Genomic DNA, 23281 nt, shown 5'->3' with positions numbered 1-23281 from the left:
CAGGATTTTGAAATGGAAAAATCTTATTTGTCTGGGTTTTATTTATTTATTTATTTTTCCATATGAATAATGTTTCGACACCCGTATCAGTGAAAAATTTCATGTGCAAAAGCCCTGTACTTGTGGCATAACTCACGGAGGAACTATCTAATCTTCTGCAGTACAATTCCAGATTCTCTCAGATTTTACTTAGAAAACCAATGCCTCGCCATGCATCAGCCACAAGCTGAACAGTTTTCTGCTCAGGAAGGAGACCCTTCTCTTCCATAGTATGGAGGAACTCTTCGTCTTTCCATGGCTGTTTTGCTTCCCCATATCCTCATATTAGAGTTTCAAAGGTCTTCAAATTCAGGGATATATCCATCTCACACATTTTCTCGTACGTTCTTAGAGCATACTCCATCTTTCCCTTGCCACATAATCCATCGATGATTTTAGTGATGTTTGGATGAAGTCCTGACGACACCTCGGCCTTTTCTGTATAAATCAAGAACACTATTAAGAAATAGAACGGTATTGTAAGAAGGCTGCAATAACAATGTATGAACTTTGGAATATCCAGTAGTGGTCTTGCTCTGTTGGGCGATAAATGGATGGGATGAAACATAATGCTACTCTATTTTACGAAAGTCCGGAAAACCTCTGATTTGATCCTCTTATATTACAAAAAGAAATGACAATTTGTAACCTCGTTCGACAACTGCTGTCAATTCTTTTCATTTGTCTCTAAACACAGAATATTTCGGTTAAGAAAAATTGACGTTGTCATCATCAAAAGTCAAATCTTACTCATCAACTCCATCAGGGTCAGTATAGTCAAGAAATCCTTTTGACGAGTGAGTTGAACATGACAAGATTTGGATGAACTCAAGTCCAAGATATCATTGCTTCAGCTCGACTGCTGTCCCCTTGCAATCATGGACAGAGCTAGATTAAAAGAATTGTGGGGACAATTTTCACAAAATTTTAAGGAATAAACTCCTTGTACAGACCTATTTGTACAGGGTCAGTACAGAGCCTCTCACATGGGGGTGGACCCTACATGTGGACTCCATGTGTGGGGTCCACCCCCATGTGAGAGCATTACTCTGTGCAAATGAGTTTGTACGAATAGCATTTTCGAAATTTTAATTGTATAGGCAAAAATGATAACTACAAGAACTACTTTTTTGAAAATCTTGGACAAAATTTGATATGAAATTTACTGTGAGGGCAGCTGACCCTGCTCTCCCCACACTAAATCCTGGGTCAGCTACCCCATACTAAATTCGTCCCTGCCTGCAACATTATATCAAACATTCTTTGGGTTTACCAATGATTTCGAACCCTTTAATTAAGATATTAAAGGTGCTGGTTGTTAGCTCACACCCTTGCTCTCTCATTTTTCGGAATATTTTCATTGCTTCCTTAAAGTTTTCAGATTCAGAGAAAGCATTAATCATTGCATTGAAGAATATAGAGTCGGTTTTTAGTCCATTCTCTTCAACCTTATTAAGGAGTGGACTCGAAACGCTCCTCAAGTGCAATTGCAGCTAAAACAGCTGCGAATGTTACAATAGTCGGCCTGTGTCCTCCTTCTGTTAAACCTTTGAAAACAGAGTGGACTTTACGAGGCTTTCTCTACTCTATCAAAGTATTCATCAACTTTGTTCTTGAGCAAACTGTTTCACAAGTCGCAACTACTATAGTTCAGTTTGCAGAAGATCGGCAGCTGAGATTCCAAGCTCTATAATCTACCGTTACCTAACTTCTCCACCTTGTGTCGATGAATTACTGAGCTCACTTGAAAAGAAATAGTTCAAATAACACCCCACATAGATTCTAGTGAATTGATTGATGATAATTTTGTTGGAAAAAATTGAGTGAGCAGCTCACTTTTGGCACAGTTTTCGATGGGACCCATTGGTACAATGTGGAATATCAAAGTTGATATGTGTTCTCCTCCGCGAGAACATCGATTTCATGTATTTATTTGCCAAAAATGAAGCTCGGTGGATGAGAAATTGGAACTCAAAGTTGGTCATTGGAAGTTGGTTTTGTGGGAAAAAATGCATTTATCCCACATAGGAAAACCAAGGAAACTTAAACCATTTTATATATGACTATGCTTTGGAGATGTGTAATCCTGTGCAGCATAGAGGCTCTCTCCATGTGCGCGCACAGAAGGGGGTGCAAATCACGAACCGAAATGACCTTCGGACCTTGAACTTGGGCGCGACCTGCGTACACGAATCTCGGACCAAGCAAGGCAAAAATGGCCCCATCGGAGAGCCCACGTTTTGCCATCACAGTGTTAATGAGAATTAACTCCCAATGGTCACAATATTAATGGGCATTATGCCTATAAAAAAAGGCAGGCATAAAAAAAGGCTCATTCTCCAGCAATCTAACACACTTGAAAATCTCACCTACATTCCTGCATACACAGTTTCTTTTTTTCTGCATTCCTTGTCCAGTGAGGTCTTGTTCTTGTGGTGATATTGTTCAGATACTAGATCAGTTCGTTGGAGTAGGACCGCGGTGCTCAGATTCTGCTTATTACCATTATATCCTGGGAGACAGCCGCTCGAACTGAACCTCCAGCACCTACGGTGAGGGGGCGAAACTGTCTTAAGAAAATTGTGCACGCACAGGCCTCGATTTGAAATCTGCTGCAGTTTGTGTTTTCTTTCTAAAGATTATTTTCGTATTACTATTTAATTCATGCAATTTGTAGTTACATAGTGTTCAGCCTCCAGATTCATTGTTTACAGTTTTAGCCTGCAGTTAACTTATATTTCTGATTTTGTGTTGCTAAACATTTTTTCAGCCGTTGGAAATTCTGAAACGGAATTTTTTTTTATAAATTGAAATTGTTTGCCTTGTGGTTATTAATTTCAATAGTCGCCTATTGCAATTGAATAAAACTTATACAATTGGTTTCATCAACCAGCGACTTGTTTTCCTACAAATTCAAATACATCAAATAAACTAGTCGAGTTACTTTAGCCATACCATCAAGACTGATGCTTGAATTTGTGTCTTGCTAGTGATTGTTCCATTCTACTGCGTTATTTCGACAATAGATCATCTTCTTCCTTTACGCGAGTCTCATATATCTTCTAATGGTTACCTGTATACATCGAAATCTCCTCCTGCTATTGGGTTTGCATATTAATTACAGATGTGGAAATGTTTTAAGAAAAGAATCAACAAATACTATGCAAATATTATTCAGGAACTTATCAATAAAATGAATTTCAACGAATTTTATGGCTGCAAACCTGCAATGACGGATTCTACATTATAACCAAGAAAGCTAATCTAATCCACCACGTCAATGTCGATTTAGTACTCTTCAAATGAAATTTCTGTGAGATGTCCACTTCATGTACATGTATATGGAAGAAGTGGAAAACAATTGAACATAGTTCAACTCCTAATCAATTGCGCCGGGAAATCAGTTTCAATATCTCCAAGCCGATGGTTTTACTTCAAATTTATGCCCTTGGAACAACAAAACAGTGTTCAAGATCATAGTTCGGAAGTTCAGATGACTAGCATACAACATTATGGCTTTTTTGGTAGGGTGAATTGTCTTATACTAAACTATTCAAGAAAAAAAGAATATAAAATCTTGTCCACTATAACGTTCAGTCCTTTCTAATACCATTTAGCAAACATGCCACTGAGGAAGTAGCGAGAGCAACTTAGTTGATTAAACTTTGAAATGTTGTGAATGACTTTCTCACCAAAACCAAAGGATTGGTTTTGCTTCAAAAGCTAGAATTAAGGGTCACATGAGGGGTTCCATGGAAAAGGGTTTCCATGGAAATTTTGGCTATCAAACATGTCAAAGTGGTGGAAAATTTCCATGGAAAATGTAAACTATCAAACAGGCCCTCAGAGTTTGGTCAATTTTCAAGTTTACATCTTTGTTCCAAATGTTTTTTTAAATTGGTGCAGATAAAAACTTAGAAAAGATGAAGAATAAAGTATCAAAGAATTAAACTGAGGATAATAAAGAGATAAAAACAAAATTTGGGGGTGAATATTTTCGATTTTTTTACTTATAACCGGACGATCTCGAACAACTTCCCATATGTTACCACAAGAAGTCAATACAAGAAATGACAAGTACCAAAAAATAAACAATATACACCAAACACTGTACAAGTTACTAAAGCCTTTTTCCTTCTGCCAAGAGGTTTTGATGTGATGTCTATACACATTTGGTTGACAAGTAAAATAAAATTGATGGGATTATTATGTAAATTTGTAAGCTTACCAATGATATTCAGTGAAGGAATATTACATTTTCCTCTTCCTCCCATAAATCTGGAAAATCTTGGTGCTAGCTGTAGTTTCTGTAAGCAGTATATGCCTTCATTTGCCCTTTTCTATAATCCCATTTATCTTCTTCCAGGCACTAACCTCTGTTTTTCAACTCTGTCCCAGCCGATCTCACTGCTCAAAATATCTTCAAGTCGAGACCTTTCTCAGTAGTCAAACCCTGCATATGGAACAATAATACATAAAATGTATATTCCATTACACGAACTGACCAATAGTGTCTCAAGCATGGTTCGCCTACATCAAGTCATTTAACAAAAATAAAACTTTAGGATAATTCAAATCCGCAGTTTCACATGAACCTCAACCCACAATTCATACATGGCAAAAGTATGCTTCCATAACAAATAACGTAGATTAAATCAACTGATGAGGAATAAAAAGCTCTTAAAATGATTACACAAAAGAAAATGCGTACCCTATCACCAGGGCCCCACAATTCTGTGTTTGAAGATGTGAATGATGATCTATAATGTTCTCTGCCAACTATTTCTTCATGTACTGTCACCATATAAAAAGCCAAAACATTTGAGGTCTTCGCTGACTTCATTCATGAATTTCCAGCTTCCCTATTGATGTTACCACGGACATCAAGAGAACCAATGGAGCGACTCAATTTAATTTCAGGCTTGAACTTCGCTGCGAATGCTAATGTCGACTGGACCGCCTTCTGTACAGAGCTTGGTGTGTTTGACAAAAATGATGTCTTCGAAGAACTTGAAATACTTTGGCTACATCCAGCTGCTGACGGATCTATGGATAGGCCAAAGGGATTGGAAGGCATTTTAGTGGGGATTTGAAGTCTATCCGGGGTAACTTCTTTTGGTTGAACAAATGGTAACAAAATGTTACCATCACTAGGACGCAAACCAGCTTGATTCTTAACACTAGAATCATTTAATGGACCTTTGTCAAATGAAAGAAAGTTAGTGCCCCAAGGTGAAGCCACCGTAGAAGTTCTCTGTGCATTTTCCTTCATGTTCTGTACCAAATCTACCGTACTTTCACTGGTTTGACTGTCAACTTTAACATCGTCACAGCTCTTCTGAGAAAAGCAAGCTTGCTTTGCTTTAGTTGAGTCATCTAATGACGACATCTCAATTTCATTATTCTCAGATGAAAACAACCTCGAGAATTTTTTACCATTAGAATCATCTGACGGGACTTTGCCGAAGGATAAAAAATTTATTCCCGCTGGTTTCCTTGGAGGCGCTATCTTAGATATTTCCTTCGGCTTCTGGATGTTGCCTGACACTTCAAACATCGTATCACTGACAACATTATTACCAACATCCGCTTTCAGAGACAAGCCAGCTTGTTTATGCTTACTGGAGTCACCTAGCAACGACTTCGCATGAAAAAGGAAATTAACTCCTTTTGGTGCCTGTGCAGCAGCTCCTTGTGCAGGATTTGAAACATGCTGTTCCACACTCTTACCGGGGGAATCAATGGCGGAGGAGAATTCAGCATCAGCATTTTGAGGAGAGGAGGCATGAATATTCAAATGCTTATCAGGTTTTGAATTAGTCAGCAAGGAAGGAGCCTTCGCTTCAAGTTTGGTCAAATTGGATGTTGTAAAGGAACCTTTTGTAGCCAGCATCATTTGCTGTTCAGACTTCAGCTCAGACTTCGAGACATTTGATGCTGGAGAGGAACTATCAGCTAGCAGCTGAGGTATTTCAGCACACAAAAAAATAAAAATCAAATACCAAATTAAAGTCCTGCCAAAGAGTACAGAACCGAAAAAACATAGCCAGCCATTTGAAAAAACATTGACAGCAAAAACTTAAAAAAGATTTTTATTACCTTGTGTGAAAACAAACAGTCAGAACCCCTACTGCAAAAGCCTTGTGATGTATAATTGTTGCACGGGTACTTGGAGAGTTGATGATCAAATGGGCAGTCATCTCCTTTCATGCAAGAGTGACGAGCAAAATGACAACATGGCTGTGGGAAAAAAAAAAAAAAAAGCAGTGAGATGTACTTATAATTAAACTTTAATTGCTCAAAACATAACTAACATGTTATATGACAATACTACCTCCATGTAAAAGATTCAACAATAACTTTGATTCTCGAAAAACTGATGATTATTGAGGTGTAAAACATGATACAATATTCAAGAGTTTCTGCCAAGATACAACGCATAAGACTAGCTACACAAACCAGCGCCAACTCTGTAACATGAAAAATATCCCAGACATTTTTCTTCTCCAACAACCACAAACTTTCCTAGGGTGAATTGAAACCACAGAGCACTTCTTCCAGGGGGATTGAAGGTTTGACAGGGATGACATATATTATCTAATAAATGCAAGTTTTAATATCTATGGAAGTACCGTACTTTTCTAATACTATAAAAAAATACTTTGCAAAGTCTTTACTTTTATAATAACATGAAGGCTCTATTTGTGAATGGCTGTCATGCAACATTAAGTAGGTAACAAGTTTGTCATATGGAACTAAATTCAAATAGAAGGCATAAAAGATTCAAAAAACATAGGAATCGGTCCTATTCACCTATCCAAAAAAATCGACCCTTTTATTGCCAATCCCTATCCCCTTGAAGACAGGACAAAGTTTTCAAAATATTTCAAATGAAGCCTTATTCAATCAGAGAAAATATTGTGAGGCATTAACAATTAATATGCTAAAAGAAAATAAAAAGGAAAATCTTAACCAAAATAACAAGGAAACGAAAAACAAGAGGCTTATTATTCTATATGGAATAGTGCCCGTGGTTCATATTAAAACTTGAAACTGAGTACAGCACAAACATACCTTTGATTTTGTCAAGGGTATTGTATCATGCGAAAAATTGCACTTCTCACCCTGTAAAAACACAAAATGGAGTGAGTTTCCAGGTAAAGTTGTATTTTAGAAAAGTAACCCAAAACAATGAGTATTAAATGTCTAAATGATAAAGATAACAGAGTGTTGAACTCTACAACCTCCAGGCATCTCCCCTTTAGATAGTGGCGGCAATAAGTAATTGTTTTTGGTTTCAGAACTGGTTGCAGCTTTAATCTTTTAACCCCAAGCTTTCTATTCTTTTCGGCTCGCTTGATCCTATCTTTTTTCTGCAAAATAAAATTTCACTAATCAATTGAACTGTGGATAGCAACTATCAGATACGCATTCTGCAATGGTAAAACCTCTAGGAAGAAATTCCCAAGTTAATGAGTTGATGTTCTTCTTCAGAGAGAATTAAATAGACAAGTAAATTCAATTTTGAACATAGACCTTTTTCTTCGCTCTTCTTTCCTTGGTCAAAGGACCCTTCTTCTTTTTCTTTTTATCACCACTGGCAACCTGTACAAGATTTAACATCAAGTTAGCCAGCTATGCAGCCAAATTAGGCGGTGAAATATTGATTGTACAGAAAAAATAACAATTGGGGAAACTCCAGCATTTCTACCAGCTAAAAGTGACTATGAATATACACATATATATACATTGACTAACTATACTTCAAAAGGTAATTAGATTAGAAGATTCAACACAATCCAGAATCTTTCGTTTCTACCAATTCTTTTAACCTTACACCTAATATGAACATGCAAAACACAGGATGATTGGCAGGACCTTCAGTCAAGTAAATACAAAAACCTTTTAAATGATACTGAAAATTTTGTCAAGTTTATTACCTATTATTTCATCAGTTTATTCATTTTCTCGTAAAACCTCTTTTCTATTCTCTCCATATGGCTATTTAGCAGGGGTCATGTAAAGATGGATGCTATCTCTAGGGCAGAGGGGAGGAACTGATTCTGGTATATAGGAAAATGAAGTCCATGGACGTATATCTTTAAATATACAGCCAAGTATACACTTCAGCATATTAAGATTTCCTTAAAATTGCCAAGAAAGATGTATACCAAAGATCCCAAGTTCCAATTTAGATCAGATTAGCAGAGAAGTTAAAAACTGCTTACATTAAATATATAACAACAAAACATAAAAGCTCCCGTACTTCCAAAAATTTGCAAGATCCACTTAAATCTTTGAAATGACAACCTAATATTCCACACTTGAAAAGAATCTTATTCCAGAAGAAAATAGGATATTTTGAATAACTGGAATGGTAGTTCATGTAACCACCACCTCTGATGTAATAATTAATGTTTGAAGATGTAAACCATGGAAAACACAAAATGAATGCAGAAACTAATAAGAGCTACATAAATATAGTACCTGTTCACCGGGGACAGAAACCTGTTTTTCAAGATTATTTTCTTGAAAGATTTCGCCATGAGCAGATAGATTTTCTAAAGAGGCTCCTGTAGGATCAATGTTTTGAGTGTCCATAGCACTATTGTGAACAATAGTTTGATATAGACTATCCTGCTTTTTTCTGACAATATCTACCTCCATGGGATCATTATCATCATCCATTCTGTCTAAAGCACTGCTGATAAAACCTCTATCTTCATCATCCCAAGTGAACACTTCTTTATCAACACCAGAAATCTGCCCCTCTTCCGTTGTCCTCTCTTCCAACAGCATTGAATCTTCAAATAATTCATCCATTAAATCATTGTATACCCCAGGTTCTCCTGATATCTCCCCTTCTTCAATCTCTTCATTTGCAGTTACACAATTAGAAAAATCTATTGAACCTGAATTAGATATAAGTTTCTCAAATTCAATCTCCTTCAGCCGCAACTGATCCTCAACTTCTTTTGACGTACTCCTATCTAAACTAGACCCCTTTCCTTCACAGTTCTCACCAAGTTTTGATGATTCAGAAGACGTATCTATGCCTAAACAAGAGTTAATAGCTTCAAATACCTCCACAGTGCAGACTCCCTTATTTGATTCTGGTTCTCTAGAAGGACCAATATCCTCCATTTGAAATTCTGGAACGCAATTAACATTCTCTAGTTCATCCACATTCCTGATGATGCAATCACTAGTCTGTGGTTTATTTATGACGGAAGCTCCATGGATAGTATTATTTGCTAGAACAACTTGTAGTTGCTCTGAAACTCTATTACCATTCTCTAGTTCATCAACACTCTTGATGGCACAATTACTAGTCTGAGCTTCATCTAAGACCAAATCTCTATGGATATTACTATTTGCTAGGGCCACTTGTTCTGGAATACAATTAACATTCTCTAGTTCGTTAACACTCTTGATGGAGCAATCACTAGTCTGTGCTTCGTCTATGACAGAATCTTTACGGACAATACTATTTGCTTGAACAACTTGCCCATTGAATTCAGCTGCTACATTTGTGTGAACCATATCGGGTACATCCTTCTGTTTACCACTTAAACCTCCACCTTGTGCGTCAATACTTTCTTTACTCTTATCAGCCACCGGTTCTTGTTGAACTAACAAATTCTCCCACTTCATTTCCTCGTGCTTTGTTAATTCATTATGTTCAGTCACTTGCCCACATTCAACAGCACCATTATAACCTTTGGAAATGACAGAACAACACAATTATAAAAATCATGCAACTCAAAGTTTGGAAATAAAAAATTACATGACTAACATTAAATCTCCTAAACAGTGTTCCAAAATGCCCTCTTTCTTCAGTTTACATTATAGCATGAACATGCTTTCTTTTAGAAAGTAAAGAGATCAAGATAAACTTCGAAGAGAGAAAGGAAAAACTGCAGCTTCTTAACCAACCAAAACGAACTCAAAGATTTTTTACTTTTCACTACTCGATTTACATTAGTTTTTGCACAAGAGAAGATAAAAAGAGAACTGAAACAAATCTCATCATTCAGTATTTTGTTTTATGTTTCCTGTTCAATCTATTTCCAGTGTTCATTTTTAAAGTGATGCATTAAACTTAGTGTCCCTTTTTTCTTACTTCTAAGTAAAAAGCACTTGCTTTTTTCGAAATACCTTACCATAAGTAACTTATTTCTACCTTCCACCATGAAAAATAATTAATATTTTGAAACTTACTTCTGACATACAGGTAAAATCACTTTAAAGTAGACTTTTAAGCTTAGCCAAACATGTTCTTTAAGGTATGAACTCTGAAGATCAATGTACAAACGCATAAAAAAATATATCTGTAAACGAAAATTGCGAGAACATATACGCACAATATATACATATAAATATTACCTACTGTTTGAGCTTGAGGAACTGGTTGTGGGCTCTGCGAGTGTTGTAAGTCGTTGTGGCAGTGGGACAGGATTTGAATGAGCGAACAATAAGTTCGGCTCCGCAGGGGCCGTCGGCGGGCCGGCGGGGCGAATAGAATGTTTTGGGGGGATTTTAGGGTTCCCAATTCTGTTGAATTCTCCATTGTTGATTTGCTGTTCTGTGTTGCCAGAACGAGGATTTTGCAGAATCCGAATTTTCTAGTACTTATAGGTTACCCGAGTTTGGATTGAAAACTCACCGCCTTGTTGGAATCCATTCCGTTCTCTACCAAATATAACAAAATACGTAATTTTTTCTGAAGAGTTGGGCTGAAAGAATAAAAACCTGCAACGTTGTTACAAGATGAAGCCGACGCATTTTTATAGAGTAAGGGTAAGGGCAGCGAAATCGCCTCAATCTTATTTTATATTTTATTATTATTTTTTTAAATTTTAATCATATTTAAAAATTAAAGAGTAATAAATAAGTAAGTATGAACCATAAATGAAAATATTTTAATTTTGGAAGTAAAATAATGAGATAATTTTTTATGATTATTTAGTATTACATGATATATAGATAAATTTTATCTAGTGTTAAAGATTTATTTTATTTTAATTGTAACTCTTATTTTGAATTTTATAAATACAGGAAATTAATTCTAAATAATATACACAATTCTATTGGATTATCTTTTATCCCTTTTTCTCTCTCTAATTTATAACACGTTATCAGCATGATTTCCCTCCAAAATATAATAATATTTTATGTGCACAAATTTCTCTCCATTCATCTTCACGAAATTTTTTCATGCACCTCCATAATTCCATTTCTCCCTATCATCCATAAGTTTCTCTCTTTCTTTATGTATAAGGAAGTGACAAAAAGTGATTTACTTCCATTGAATCACTCATATTCGCTTGACATCCACTTCTTCCCTCTTTGCAACAGACATCTATATACGCATACACTTTCTTATGTATAAATTACACTCAAACAATTCGAAAGAGGAATTTTTGAATTTTATTGAGATCTGTCGTGGGAAATTGAGGGCCGTTGGATCTAATCAGTTTGCCTTCCTAATAATTATTATGGGTTACTTGTTTTTTATGAATCGATGTCTTTTATTTTCAATTTGAATGTGGGAATGTTTATTTAAAAGTTTTACTGAGTCGGACTGAAATTTTTTAAGATACAAGAAAATAGATATTACATGAGATCGGAGCATTTGAATGAAAAAGATTTGAGAGTAATCTTGAAATATAGGTAAGAGTTGTATAAAAATGTGAATAATGGATAAATGAAAAGAAGTATAATAATTATATTTTCTTTCTTTTGGTTTATTGTTTGATCAGTTACATTTAATTAATTATCACGTTTCTATTATAAAATATTGTTGCTCCTGAAGTACCACAATATTATTTACAAATATTTTAACTAAATTTTACTTACTCCCAAAAAATATAATTAAATAAAATCTAATACAAATTATCTTTTTACTCCTGAAGAGTACACTATTAAACAATTTATTATGGATAATTAGTACGAAACGTTTTTACCTTTCATTTGTTGACATTTTCACCTCTATTTTCGCCTTTCATTGCGAAAATGTCCTCTCTCAATAAAAAAAAGTAAAATGACAAATATATGTTCTTATTTGAATAAAACAAAAAGAAAATTAAAGAAAAATTAAAGAACAAAATGTAATTATACTCCTAAAGTTTTTAAAAAATGCAAATGAGTCCAAATAAATTATTAAAAGGGTAATTAGCACAAAAGGTCCATACCTTTCAATATTATTATGTAAAACGTCCATGCCTTTCATTTTTTGGCATTTTCACCCTTATTTTCACATTTCATTATGAAAATCATTTTCATCAATTTTCTCAATTAAAAGCTGTAAAATGATGAACATATCCTCTTATTTAAATAAAACAAATGAAGAACAAATTGCAGCTATTCTCACAAAATTTTCAAAAAAGTAAATAAATTCAAATAAATAATAAAAAAGAGAATGTGATTTTTATTTATTTTTTAATTATTTATTTGAAATTTATTTGTACTTTTTTGAAAATTTTGGGAGTACATTTATAATTTATTCTTCATTTTTGCCTTTTTTTGTTTTATTTAAATATGAGGCTATATTTGTCATTTTAAGGCTTTTAATTTAGAAAATAGATGAAAATGATGATTTTCACAATGAAATGTGAGAATAAGAATAAAAATGTCAAAAAATAAAAGGTATGGACGTTTTGTGCTAATTACCATTTTAATAATTTATTTGGACTCATTTGTTACGACCGTTCAATGGGATTTTGTTATACTTTTATTTGTTCACTTTCCCATAAGGAAGGAACATATTTTTTCAAATATTTGCCATTAATTAACCTCATGTGTTTGGTGCCGTCTAAATCTTCCAAATGATAGGCTCCATTAGGCAATACATTATTCACTTTATATGGTCCTTCCCAATTGAGCGACCATTTGCCATACCTTGGATCTTTGCTATCCAAAGGGAGTACTGTCTTCCAAACCAATTCGCCCAGACTGAACGATTTGGTTATAACTTTAGCCATTCTTCGTTTTTGAACTTGCAATCTATCTAGGACGTCTAACTTTAATTCATCCAATTCTAATAAGTTTTGAACCATTGATTCGGTATACTTATCATCACTTAACTTATATTGCAAACACACTCTGATCGATTGCACAGTAATTTCCATAGGCAAAATGGCCTCCTGTCCATAAGTAAGTTGGAAAGGAGTAATTTTGGTATTTGACCGAGGCGATGTCCTATAAGCCCATAAAGCTTTGTTCAGACATTCGTGCCAATTTCTGGCATTTTCATCTATCATTTTCTTTATAATATTTTTTAGAATCTTATTAGAAGATTCTTCTTGCCCATTGGATTGAGCGTAATATGGTGTGGAGTTTACTAATTTAACTCCAAACTCGCTCGAGAAACTTGATCCCCATTTAAAGATGTTCCGTGATTTACCATCAAAATTTGTGGAATTCCAAATCTATAAATGATGTGATCACGGATAAATTCTATGACATTCTTCTGGGTGATTTCCTTTAAAGGTATCGCCTCTACCCACTTAGTGAAATAATCAGTTGCAACTATAACAAAAGTATGTTGCTTGGACGATGGGGGATAAATATTCCCTATCAGGTCTATCGCCCAACCCTTAAACGACCAAGGTTTAATAATAAGTGTCATTTCTCGTGCTGGCGCCCTTTGTATTGGACCATACTTTTGGCATGCTAAACAACTCTTTGCATACTGAACGCATAATTCTCTCATTTTTGGCCAAAAATATCCACTCCTAATAATTAACCATATCATCCTTTGGCCAGCTTGATGAGCTCCACATATCCCTTCGTGCACTTCCGCCATGATCGTCCTGACTTCTTACAAACTTACACATTTTAGCAGTATATCATCAGAGCATTTCTTGAACAACTCTTCATCTATCAGTGCATAGTTTAGCAAACGCAACTTCATTTTTCTACTATCTCTTTTTTAGGTTCTTTAAGGAACTCCTTAATTTCTGCCCTCCAATCTATTGCATCTCCATCTTGTATGCAATGAAGTTCAATCCTTCTTGCCCTTCTTTGGATCACGGGCAATATTGTTCCATATTCACAAGTAGACTTCCAATTTAAAACCTTTGAGTACCCTGAGGCCATCTGGGCCAACTCATTTGCCACGTCATTGTATATCATATTAACGCATTGAAATTTTACTTGGTCGAATTCTTCTAATAACTTTTGGGCAATTTCATATTGACTCATGATGGAATCACTTTGACATTTAAAATTACCAATCAGTTGGTGAATCACCAATTGAGAATTGCTTCTAATGTTTACATTTTTTTACCCCCATATCCATTATTAGTTCCAGGCCCACGATTAAGGTTTCATATTCGGCCTGATTGTTGGTGCACATCCTATCCAAAGTGAATGCGAATTTGTAGCAAATCCCTAAAAGAATTATCAATGATACTCCTACTTCTGCACCTTTAGAGGTTTTTGACCCATTGAAATACAACACCCAAGGTTTTAGCTCGAATGAATTGATTTCTAATTCAATTTCTTCAGGCATGTCAAGGCATGGATGATCGGCTAGAAAGTTAGCCAAAGCCTGATTTTTGACTGCCTTTTGGGATATGTATTGTATTTCGAATTCTGATAAAGCTAATGTCCAAAAGCCTACCCTTTGGTGTAAAATAGGGCGAGAGAACATATACTTAATTAAATTTACTCTAGAAATCAAATAAACGGTTACGGGCTGTAAATAAGCCCTTAATTTTGTACATGTGAAATACAATGCAAGACATAATTTTTCGATAGCAGAGTAATTACATTCACATTTTGTTAACCGTCTACTCAAGTAGTAAATCGCCCTCTCTTCACCAAATTGGTCTTCTTGCACGACCATTCCAGCTATTGATTCTTTTTCAGCCGATACAAACACTTTCATTGGCCGTCCTTGGATTGGTGACACCAACACTGGTGGACTTGATAAATATGTCTTCAAGCTTTCAAAAGCCTTTTGATGTTCTTCTTTCCAGACGAATTCATCCTGATTTTTCAACTTTAAAAGTGACGAAAAGACTTTAGTTCGCCCTGCACAGTTAGAAATAAAGCGTCTTAAAAAGTTTACTTGGTTTAGAAATCTTTGCAATTCTTTTTTGTTGCTAGGTGGTTTGGCCTCTAGAATGGCCTTCGCTTTGTTTTTATCAAGTTCAATCCCTCTTTTGTGTACCAAGAAATCAAAAAAATTTCCTGCATTAACACCAAATGCACATTTTAAGGGATTCAACTTTAGCTTATATTGCTTTATTCGCTCAAATGAACATCTTAACTGTTCGAAATGGTCTTCTTTAATGGATTTGACCACTATATCGTCTACATACACTTCAACAAACTTGCCTATCATATCATGAAAAATTAAATTCATTGCCCTTTGATAAGTTGCTCTTGCATTTTTCAGGCCGAAAGGCATGACTACCCATTCGAAACACCTAGAGACTCGGGGCATCTAAAGGCAGTTTTGTGTATGTCTTCCCCAGCTATATAAATTTGATTCTATCCTGAATACCCATCCATGAAAGAATATAAGACGTGTCCGGCAGTTGAGTCTACTAAAGAATCTACCGTGGGCATTGGATACTCATCTTTGGGCGTGGCCATGTTTAAATTCCTAAAGTCTATGCACACCCTTAGTTTACTATTCTTTTTTAGTACTGGCACGATATTGGACAATCATTCGACATACCTGGCTGTTCTAATAAAGCCTGCTTTTAATAATCGCTCTATCTCTTTCTTAATCTCAGGGAGTACATTAGGAGCAAAACGTCTGAAAAGTTGCCTATGAGGTTTAAAATTAGGCTTAGTTGGTAATCTATGTTCCACCAAGTCTCTATCTAAACCAGGCATTTGTTCATATTCCCAAGCAAAACAATCTTTGTACTCCTTTAACAAAACGACTAATTTATCACTAACCTCTTGATCAAGCATCTGACTGATGAATGTTGTACGATCTTCTCCTTCATTGCCAATATTTACTTTAATCAAAGGGTCTTGTGCTTAAGCGTATTCAGGCTTGATGATCCGCACTACTTCATTGTCCAGCTCCCTTGTAAGCATTTCTTCTTCTAAACAATCCACCTTGTTGACTTCTCGGCCAATACTTTGTTCCAATTCGAATACTGCTAATTTGTCTTTCAGTGCTTTCAGGGCTGCCTCTTCTTTCGCCTTATCCTTGTATTCTTTATTGAAAGCCATTAATTTGGCTTTGAAAGCCTGAATATCGGCTATTTGCTCTTGTTGCTTAGAACTCATTCAAGACTCCTTAATTATTCTTTTGCCAATTACTGGCTCTTCTAGGGCCACTATATTTGGCCTCATCTGTCTGAACATTTCAGTGAGTGCGTCCACTAAAATGGCTCTTCGCTCTGCGCGACAATTTGAGTTTCTTCCCCATCTTGTACTACCCTAACAGGTCCATAGTTTCCTTCGTACATGAACTTTTTCACTGAGTTTGCTTCTACGACAAAAGGCCTATGATCGACCTGCACCACCTTTACTTCACCCTTGTTATTCCAAAAAACCAGGCATTGATGGAGTGATGAGGGTATACAGTGACTTCCGTGTATCCAATATCTTCCTAGTAACACATTGTAACTAGTAGGATCATCTATTACAAAGAAAACTGTGGTCCTAGTAGTTGTACCTATAGTTATGTCCAATGGCATAACTCCTTTAGCTGCAGTTGCTCCTCCATTGAAACTTGTAAAGATGACTTCTGTTGGAATCATATCCCCTTCTGTCTTTGTAAATTTCCTCATCATCCTAGATGAAATGGTGTTTATAGCTGCTCCATTATCGACAAGTACTTTTGCTACAGGTATGCCGTTAACTAGAACTTTAACGTATAATGACCTCAAGTGTTTAGTCAATTTCATGGCTGACCGTTTAAAAATAACCTTTTCGGCAACCTCTATTTCTACTTCCTGCTTGTCCTCTGTTGAGTTATCCTTTTGTGATAAGTCAACATGCAGCATATCGCACCGAGCCCCTGTCTCCTGAATTCTCCTTTTACTGTTTTCTGATGCTTCCTCTTCAGTTACCCAACCTGTGGGAGGAGGCATTATTCTTGGAGGCGATCTATACTTTTCAGAACGAGGCACTCTCTTCTTTCTTTTGGGTGTCCCGTACAGCACGTAAAAATCGAAAGAACGCCCAGATGGTTCTCCCAATAAGTCTACTTCACGAACTCCCTCTCAATGTAGTTACTTCAACAGAGTATTGTGCGATACTCCTCTTCTTCTCCTTTCTGCTTCCAGGTCGATTTCCTCTTCAATGTCTGTCATTCCATCATCTTCCTTACCATTGTAGGCCTCTCTGGAAGTCTGACTTTCTTTATATTCCAGCACGCATGCTTCTCCTTCGTTATCCTCTCTTTCTTCTTCTTCTTTCTCTTTATTCTTGAACTCATTGACTAGTAAATAGTTATTAGCCACAACAGAAGGTAATGTACCGAACTGAATAGTAAGGGGCTGATCTGAATCTTCTCCATCCTTTCTGTCTCACTCAAACTTTTGATCTCCCAAAAGAAGTTTATGGCAACTCTTTCATTGACTCATCTGTACCGGTCTCTTCACTATATTTGAGAACATTTTGATTGGCTACTTTGAGTAGTTTAGGCGCTCTAGGACTTGGCACTCCCTGTTGTTGCCTCATCATTCGTCCATAATTTCATTGAAAACGCCTTTGTTGGGTTCTAGTCATCTCGTCGAAGGCTATTACCTTTCCTGTATTATACTGGAACGAATGCCATACATTTGGTCGGCGAGGTTGCGGCTTGAATGTTCTCCCATTATCTACTGGCATGAACTGCCTCTCAAAAGGCGGTCTCTTGTAGAACGATGTACCTCGCCCTCTACCAGGCTGAGCGTTTGAGAGGAGAGTAGGGCAATGGGGATGCTACCATATCCCTGGTGGTTTCTCCGTATTCCCACTCACTTCTCCTTTACATCTTGCACACAAGACGTCTTCATCCTTCTTTGACTCTTTCCCTTTAATACGTTCAAAGACACTGGGATGTGATCCAGGGTCTTCTTCTCCATCATCTATAACCAATTTGAATTTTGGCAACTTGTTTTTGAAACCAGACATCACCATATTCACTCCAAGTAGCTGTGAAAAAGGATTTTCATACACTGCCATCTTTTTCTTATCATCGAACGTAATTCGTCCTAATTCAATAGCATCCTACAACACATGGCAAAAAACCAAGCAATTGTTAGTCAAATGTGACCATGCATTATGCCACTTACAATATTTTTTACACTTAATTTGTTCAGGGTTTGGCAATTTATGCTTATCACTCAGCTTTATCTACTTATCCTTATATAATTTATCAAATATAAGGTCAGCTTTGGTTACATCGAACGAGAACGTTCTAGCTTTTATGTTTTCATCTTTCATAGGCTCATCTTTACCCGATGGTCTAGGCTTAGCCATTATGGGACAAGTATACGTGCCTCCTTTGACTAATTCAGCCAAACACATTTCGGTCTGATCATATAACTCGTCATTGATGGTATGAACATCAAAATTTAGGTCTCTATAATAAGTCCCCTTGCTAGAATTTTTTATCTGCTCTTCTTCTCTTATCAATCGTTCATACCTAATCACGTTTGCACTTAATTGGAAAAGGTGAGAAAATTCCTTGTCTTGAAATTTCTTTTTTAAATCAAAGTTCAAACAACCTTGAGCGATTTTGACAAACTCTTTTTCGGGCAGAGGTACAAAATATTTACTTCTTGCTGTCTTGAACCTTTGGAGGAAACCTTCTGCCCATTCATTTGGCATTTGACGTAGGTTCGTCAAATCGGCCAAAATAACTTCAGACTCAGTCTTATAAAACTGAGCGTGGAATAATTGTCTCAATTGTTGCCATGTTTGAATAGAATTTGTTGGCAAATTGATGAACCGAGAGAAAGTAACTCCTGTTAATGAACTAGGGAAAAGCCTCATTTTATGATAATCAGTTAAGTCACCACTTTGCAGTGTGAATCGTCCTATGTGTTCTAAGGTAGACACTTTCCCTAAATCGGTAAACTGTGAGAATTCTGGCACTTTATACCCTCTAGGCCATGGATATACTTGGTCAATCCAATCAGGATATAGCTTTGTGTAAGTCGACCTAATGACAGGACGTACCCCAAAAGTCATCTGGTCCTGTACAATTTCCATAATCTGATTCCTCAACATGACGTTGGGATCATATGGAATCCCTACAGGTTGGTTGATCGGTTGATTTGCTTGAGACCTGATATTTGGTCCTTAATTAGGAATAAAGTTACCATAATTTGGGCCATTGTTACCATTAGCCTGAATATTTATTCCCTTATTAACACGTGGGGTATTATGTCCGTTATTTAGGACATCATCTCTTACATTTGGATTAGCCCCCAAGTTAGGCGTACCACTACCATTATTCTGATTTGGCATTACACCATCCCCTTGGTTTGAAGTAGAGGGACCGAAATGTGGTTCTACCCCTTGACTTGGATTTAGGACTGGGGGATTATGTCCCACAATTGTCCTAGTTTGAAAATGGTTTGCAAGAGGCATAACTGGTTGACAAATTTGGCCTACTAACTTATTCATTATTTCATTCAAAGTATTCAGTTGTTTGGCCATGTTGTCATAATGTGCATTCCCATTCTGGGTAAATCTTTTCATATTATGAATATTTCGAAGATTTACCTGTTCAACGACATCTTATGTGAGTTCTCCAAGTAGTGCATGCATAGTTCGAGGACTCAACTCTGCCATTGATTCGTAACGACTGTTACTGCTCTGATTCTATCCATCTGTTCGTGGAGAGCTATGCTGCTCATCATATCGCTCGATCACAGACTAGACTCCTCCCTGACTTGTTGTTTCCTTATCGGATCTCTGAGGCATATTGTTTCACTTTTTGTATCTTCAACACCAAACACCACTGTCCCACTGGGCGTGCCAAATTGTTTCGCGCGGGTTAGTCGCTAACAATTAAAAAGGGATCAGACGATTGTGTAAGGGACAAACCTCTTGAGACAAAGTCCCAAAAAGAGGCGTTTTTATTAGCGATAACTTTACAATTGGAAAATAAAAACGGAATGCCTCCAAGGGGCGCAAGCACATGAGTTACTGAAAAAGAAATGTTTAAATCTAAACTAAAAAATTGAAAGTTACATATTCTCTATTTGAGAGTATTTGATTCAGGGTCCTCTGCTCTATGTCTTTTCTTCCTTTTATATTCCCTGGATGATTTTTTCGTGATCAACCGCTTAAAAACTGTTTGATCGTTCTATAACTGCCCACTTTCCTTGTAGTGGCCAACTTGTCATGAAACTGCCTGCTGCCATTACTTTTGTCGTTCAACCGTCTTCAATTGAATTTCTTGAATCATGGAATGTGATAGGACTACCCAATAACAGCTTTATTAACTGCACTTTTTGGGTAACCATAATATCTTATGTTTACCAAGTTGCTGGGCGACTTGAATGTTTGGATGAGAGCGGGGTTACAGCTCTGGGCGACTACATGACAATTCATTCGCTCAAATCTTGGGCGACTTTCAACCTTGGGCGATGGTATTACCGCATTCACGGGCATCCCTATTTGGACATTTATCTTGCATTGCCTGATTGGATCGTTCTTTTGGGCTATTTAATTTTGGGGATCTTCTAATTGGGCTTCATTCCTTGGGCTATTCGAGTTGGGCTTAACTTTTTGTGTGTCAACAAAGTCCTTCCATTTTTCTGGTTCCAAGCTATACATCCTCTGCAGTAATATTTATATTTATGTATAAATGTTAATTTCTGTTGATTTTTTTTTGTTATTTTTGTAGGATATTATATTCATTGTAACTCCTCACTGTTTGTTATTGGTGTAAATCTATTGTCATTTTGGAATTATAATAATAAGATGATTAATTAAAGAAATTTTGTCTAAATCTCTCATCTTACAAGTTACTAATTTATTCTTTTTGTACGCCTAACATATGGATGTAAATGAAACAACGGGGTTAAAATATCTGAAAGCTTTGTTCAATTTCTTAAACCTATGTAGGCATTTAGGTCAGATTCTATTTCCTCAATTTGTTTTTGCAATTTTGTTGCTTCAACCATTGATCTGAAAGATTCTCTACCTATTTTCTCTTTAAGGTTGTAAATCCGTCAATCTACTGTTTCTGAGTAGATTTTGAGAAGTCCTCAAAGGGAAAGGACGACGGATCAATACAGAGGAGTCCGCCAATGCTCATGGGATAAATGGGCTGCTGAGATCTGTGATCCAACAAAAGAGGTCAGGCTTTAGCTTGGAACTTTTAACAGTGCTGAGGAAGCTGCAAGAGCTTATGACACTAAAGCTCGGAGGATCAGAGGGAATGAAGCTAAGGCGAATTTTCCCGAAGAAGTTGCTGTTAAAATACCAAGCTTTCAACTCTGTCAATTGATGTAAGATCAGCAGTGCCAATATCAGCTCCAATTAATCCAAAGTGACAATCAGGATCAGCAGGAAGGAGACCATCTTCTGGAAGATACGAGAGAGAATGGTGATACAGGATAGAAGACTATTCTGCAAGTAAGGCAAATGGGATCATTTTCTGTTACTGTTAGCATCTATATAGTTATATGATTTTTCAGTTGCCAATCAGATTTAGTTTGTTTTGTATAGCATGTGGCACAAATTCTAGATTTTTCTTGCTGGTTCTATATATAATCGATTATACAGATTTATTCACCAATGAGTAAAAACAATTCTTTCACCATTTTTCTGCACGTCTACTCGTTTTCGTTTGCTGCTCTCATATTTCTTTTATGGTATCAGACCTAAGGCGATGGCTGATATTCAGAGCGCTGCTATAGACTCAACTAGCAATCCAAACACTCACCAAAATGACAACCCAAGTCTAAATCCAAACACTGACCTAATTGCCAACACAAATCCAACCCCAAATATTCATCATATTCCAAGTCTTAATGACTTAGCTCATCCTTGCAGCCCCTACTACATTGGTTCCAATGATAGTTCCGGTGCAATATTAATCACTCGTATTCTTGAAAATACCAACTATTATGCATGGGCAAGATCCATGAAACGAGCTCTTTGAATAAAAAAATAAGCTATGTTTCATCGATGGAAGCCTATGAGAACTAGTAGACCCTAGTAGCTTCTTGATGGAGCACTAGCTCCGCTGCAACGGCATACTGATAGCTTGGTTGCAAAACACGATGTCCATTGATGTCAAATCGTGCACCTTATATGCTGATACAGCTCGAGAGCTTTGGGTGGACCTTTATTGAGAAATTGCTTGCTTCGTGATTTGAGTTTAAGTTTGGTAAAAATGAACTTGAAAATCTATATCAAACAGGGGCTTAAATTTCTTCATAAACACAAATAGCGTCAATTAGTAATACCCTAATTATGTTCCATAATTCCATTAATTAAAGGTGAATTTTGTCAAACATGTTATCCCATTAAAATAATTTTAATCACCATTTTTTTTTTTTTTTTTATGTCGAAACCAAACCCTAACCAAGGAAAAAGTAGAAACAAGTTTGAGAAGGAAGATTTCAGGTAATCCTGATGTCAAACGTAGCATTTACAATATTTTTTGGATTATTTGGAAGTTATAAAGTGCTTTGAAGACTTAGATTTCGAGATTGGTTACTCTGCATTACAATAAACACATTAGGTCTGATGAGGCATACTAATTTACGCTATTCGTGTCCACCACAAGAAATTTAATGGAAAAATGACATTTCAAACCGAATGATACTTAGTGTAATACCTACAAATTTGAGTGATTATTAATGCTAAAGAATCACTTCAATGATCATTTAGAAATTTATTACATACTTTAGTGCATTTGCTAAAATTAACTCCTTATAGTACCCTCCAAAAAAAAAAAAAAATCTTTTCTAAACTCTCGATTCATAAAGAGCATCATCTGCATAATATTAAAAAAAAATCTTTTCTAAACTCTCGATTTATAAAGAGCATCACGTGCATAATATTACAAATATACTAGTGTACTTGTTTAAAGATTGTAAGGTTGGTGAACACAAGCGATTTCATTTCTTTAATTTTCAGATTTTTCCTGCAAGGGAAGTGACAGAGATTTCATTGGCTTGGAAGAAAAAAGAAAATAAATCATATGGAAAGTTATAACAAAAGAACATTACGAGTTTTTCTCATTCAGAACAATAACATAGAAGTATAGATCTCATTCACAACCTTAAATGGTAAATAGAGTAGAAACGATTGT

General features: G+C 36.1%; 1 protein-coding gene across 2 annotated transcripts; it reads right to left on the bottom strand.

Annotated features, from left to right (window-relative positions):
• Positions 1 to 4019: 4019 nt before the first annotated feature.
• Positions 4020 to 10823, bottom strand: LOC111392829. Of its 2 annotated transcripts, none has more exons than XM_023018222.1 (8): positions 10426 to 10823; positions 8527 to 9758; positions 7576 to 7644; positions 7284 to 7412; positions 7114 to 7164; positions 6139 to 6279; positions 4751 to 6001; positions 4020 to 4569 (listed from the first exon to the last, which is right to left on the bottom strand). In XM_023018222.1, the coding sequence occupies exons 1-7, from the start codon at positions 10607 to 10609 to the stop codon at positions 4883 to 4885; spliced, it is 2925 nt and encodes a 974-aa protein (XP_022873990.1). In that variant the 5' UTR covers positions 10610 to 10823; the 3' UTR covers positions 4020 to 4569; positions 4751 to 4882. The 2 variants fall into 2 exon arrangements, with proteins under 2 accessions (XP_022873990.1, XP_022873989.1); XM_023018221.1 differs by having other exon boundaries at positions 4020 to 4492; positions 10426 to 10821.
• Between the last annotated feature and the right edge of the window lie 12458 nt (positions 10824 to 23281).

Source organism: Olea europaea, unplaced genomic scaffold, assembly GCF_002742605.1.
Source record: "Olea europaea var. sylvestris unplaced genomic scaffold, O_europaea_v1 scaffold987, whole genome shotgun sequence".
Taxonomy (NCBI): Eukaryota; Viridiplantae; Streptophyta; class Magnoliopsida; order Lamiales; family Oleaceae; genus Olea; species Olea europaea.
Note: the sequence above shows the minus strand (reverse complement) of the source record. Positions and strands in the feature narration are given on the sequence as shown.

Excerpts from the sequence above, each read along its gene's own strand:
- LOC111392829 (XM_023018222.1), bottom strand. The coding sequence starts at position 10,609 with ATGGAGAATTCAACAGAATTGGGAACCCTAAAATCCCCCCAAAACATT. Across the intron at positions 9,759-10,425 it reads TCCTCAAGCTCAAACAGTAG|GTTATAATGGTGCTGTTGAA; the intron begins GTAATATTTATA and ends TCATTTCCAAAG. Across the intron at positions 7,645-8,526 it reads TTTCTGTCCCCGGTGAACAG|GTTGCCAGTGGTGATAAAAA; the intron begins GTACTATATTTA and ends AATCTTGTACAG.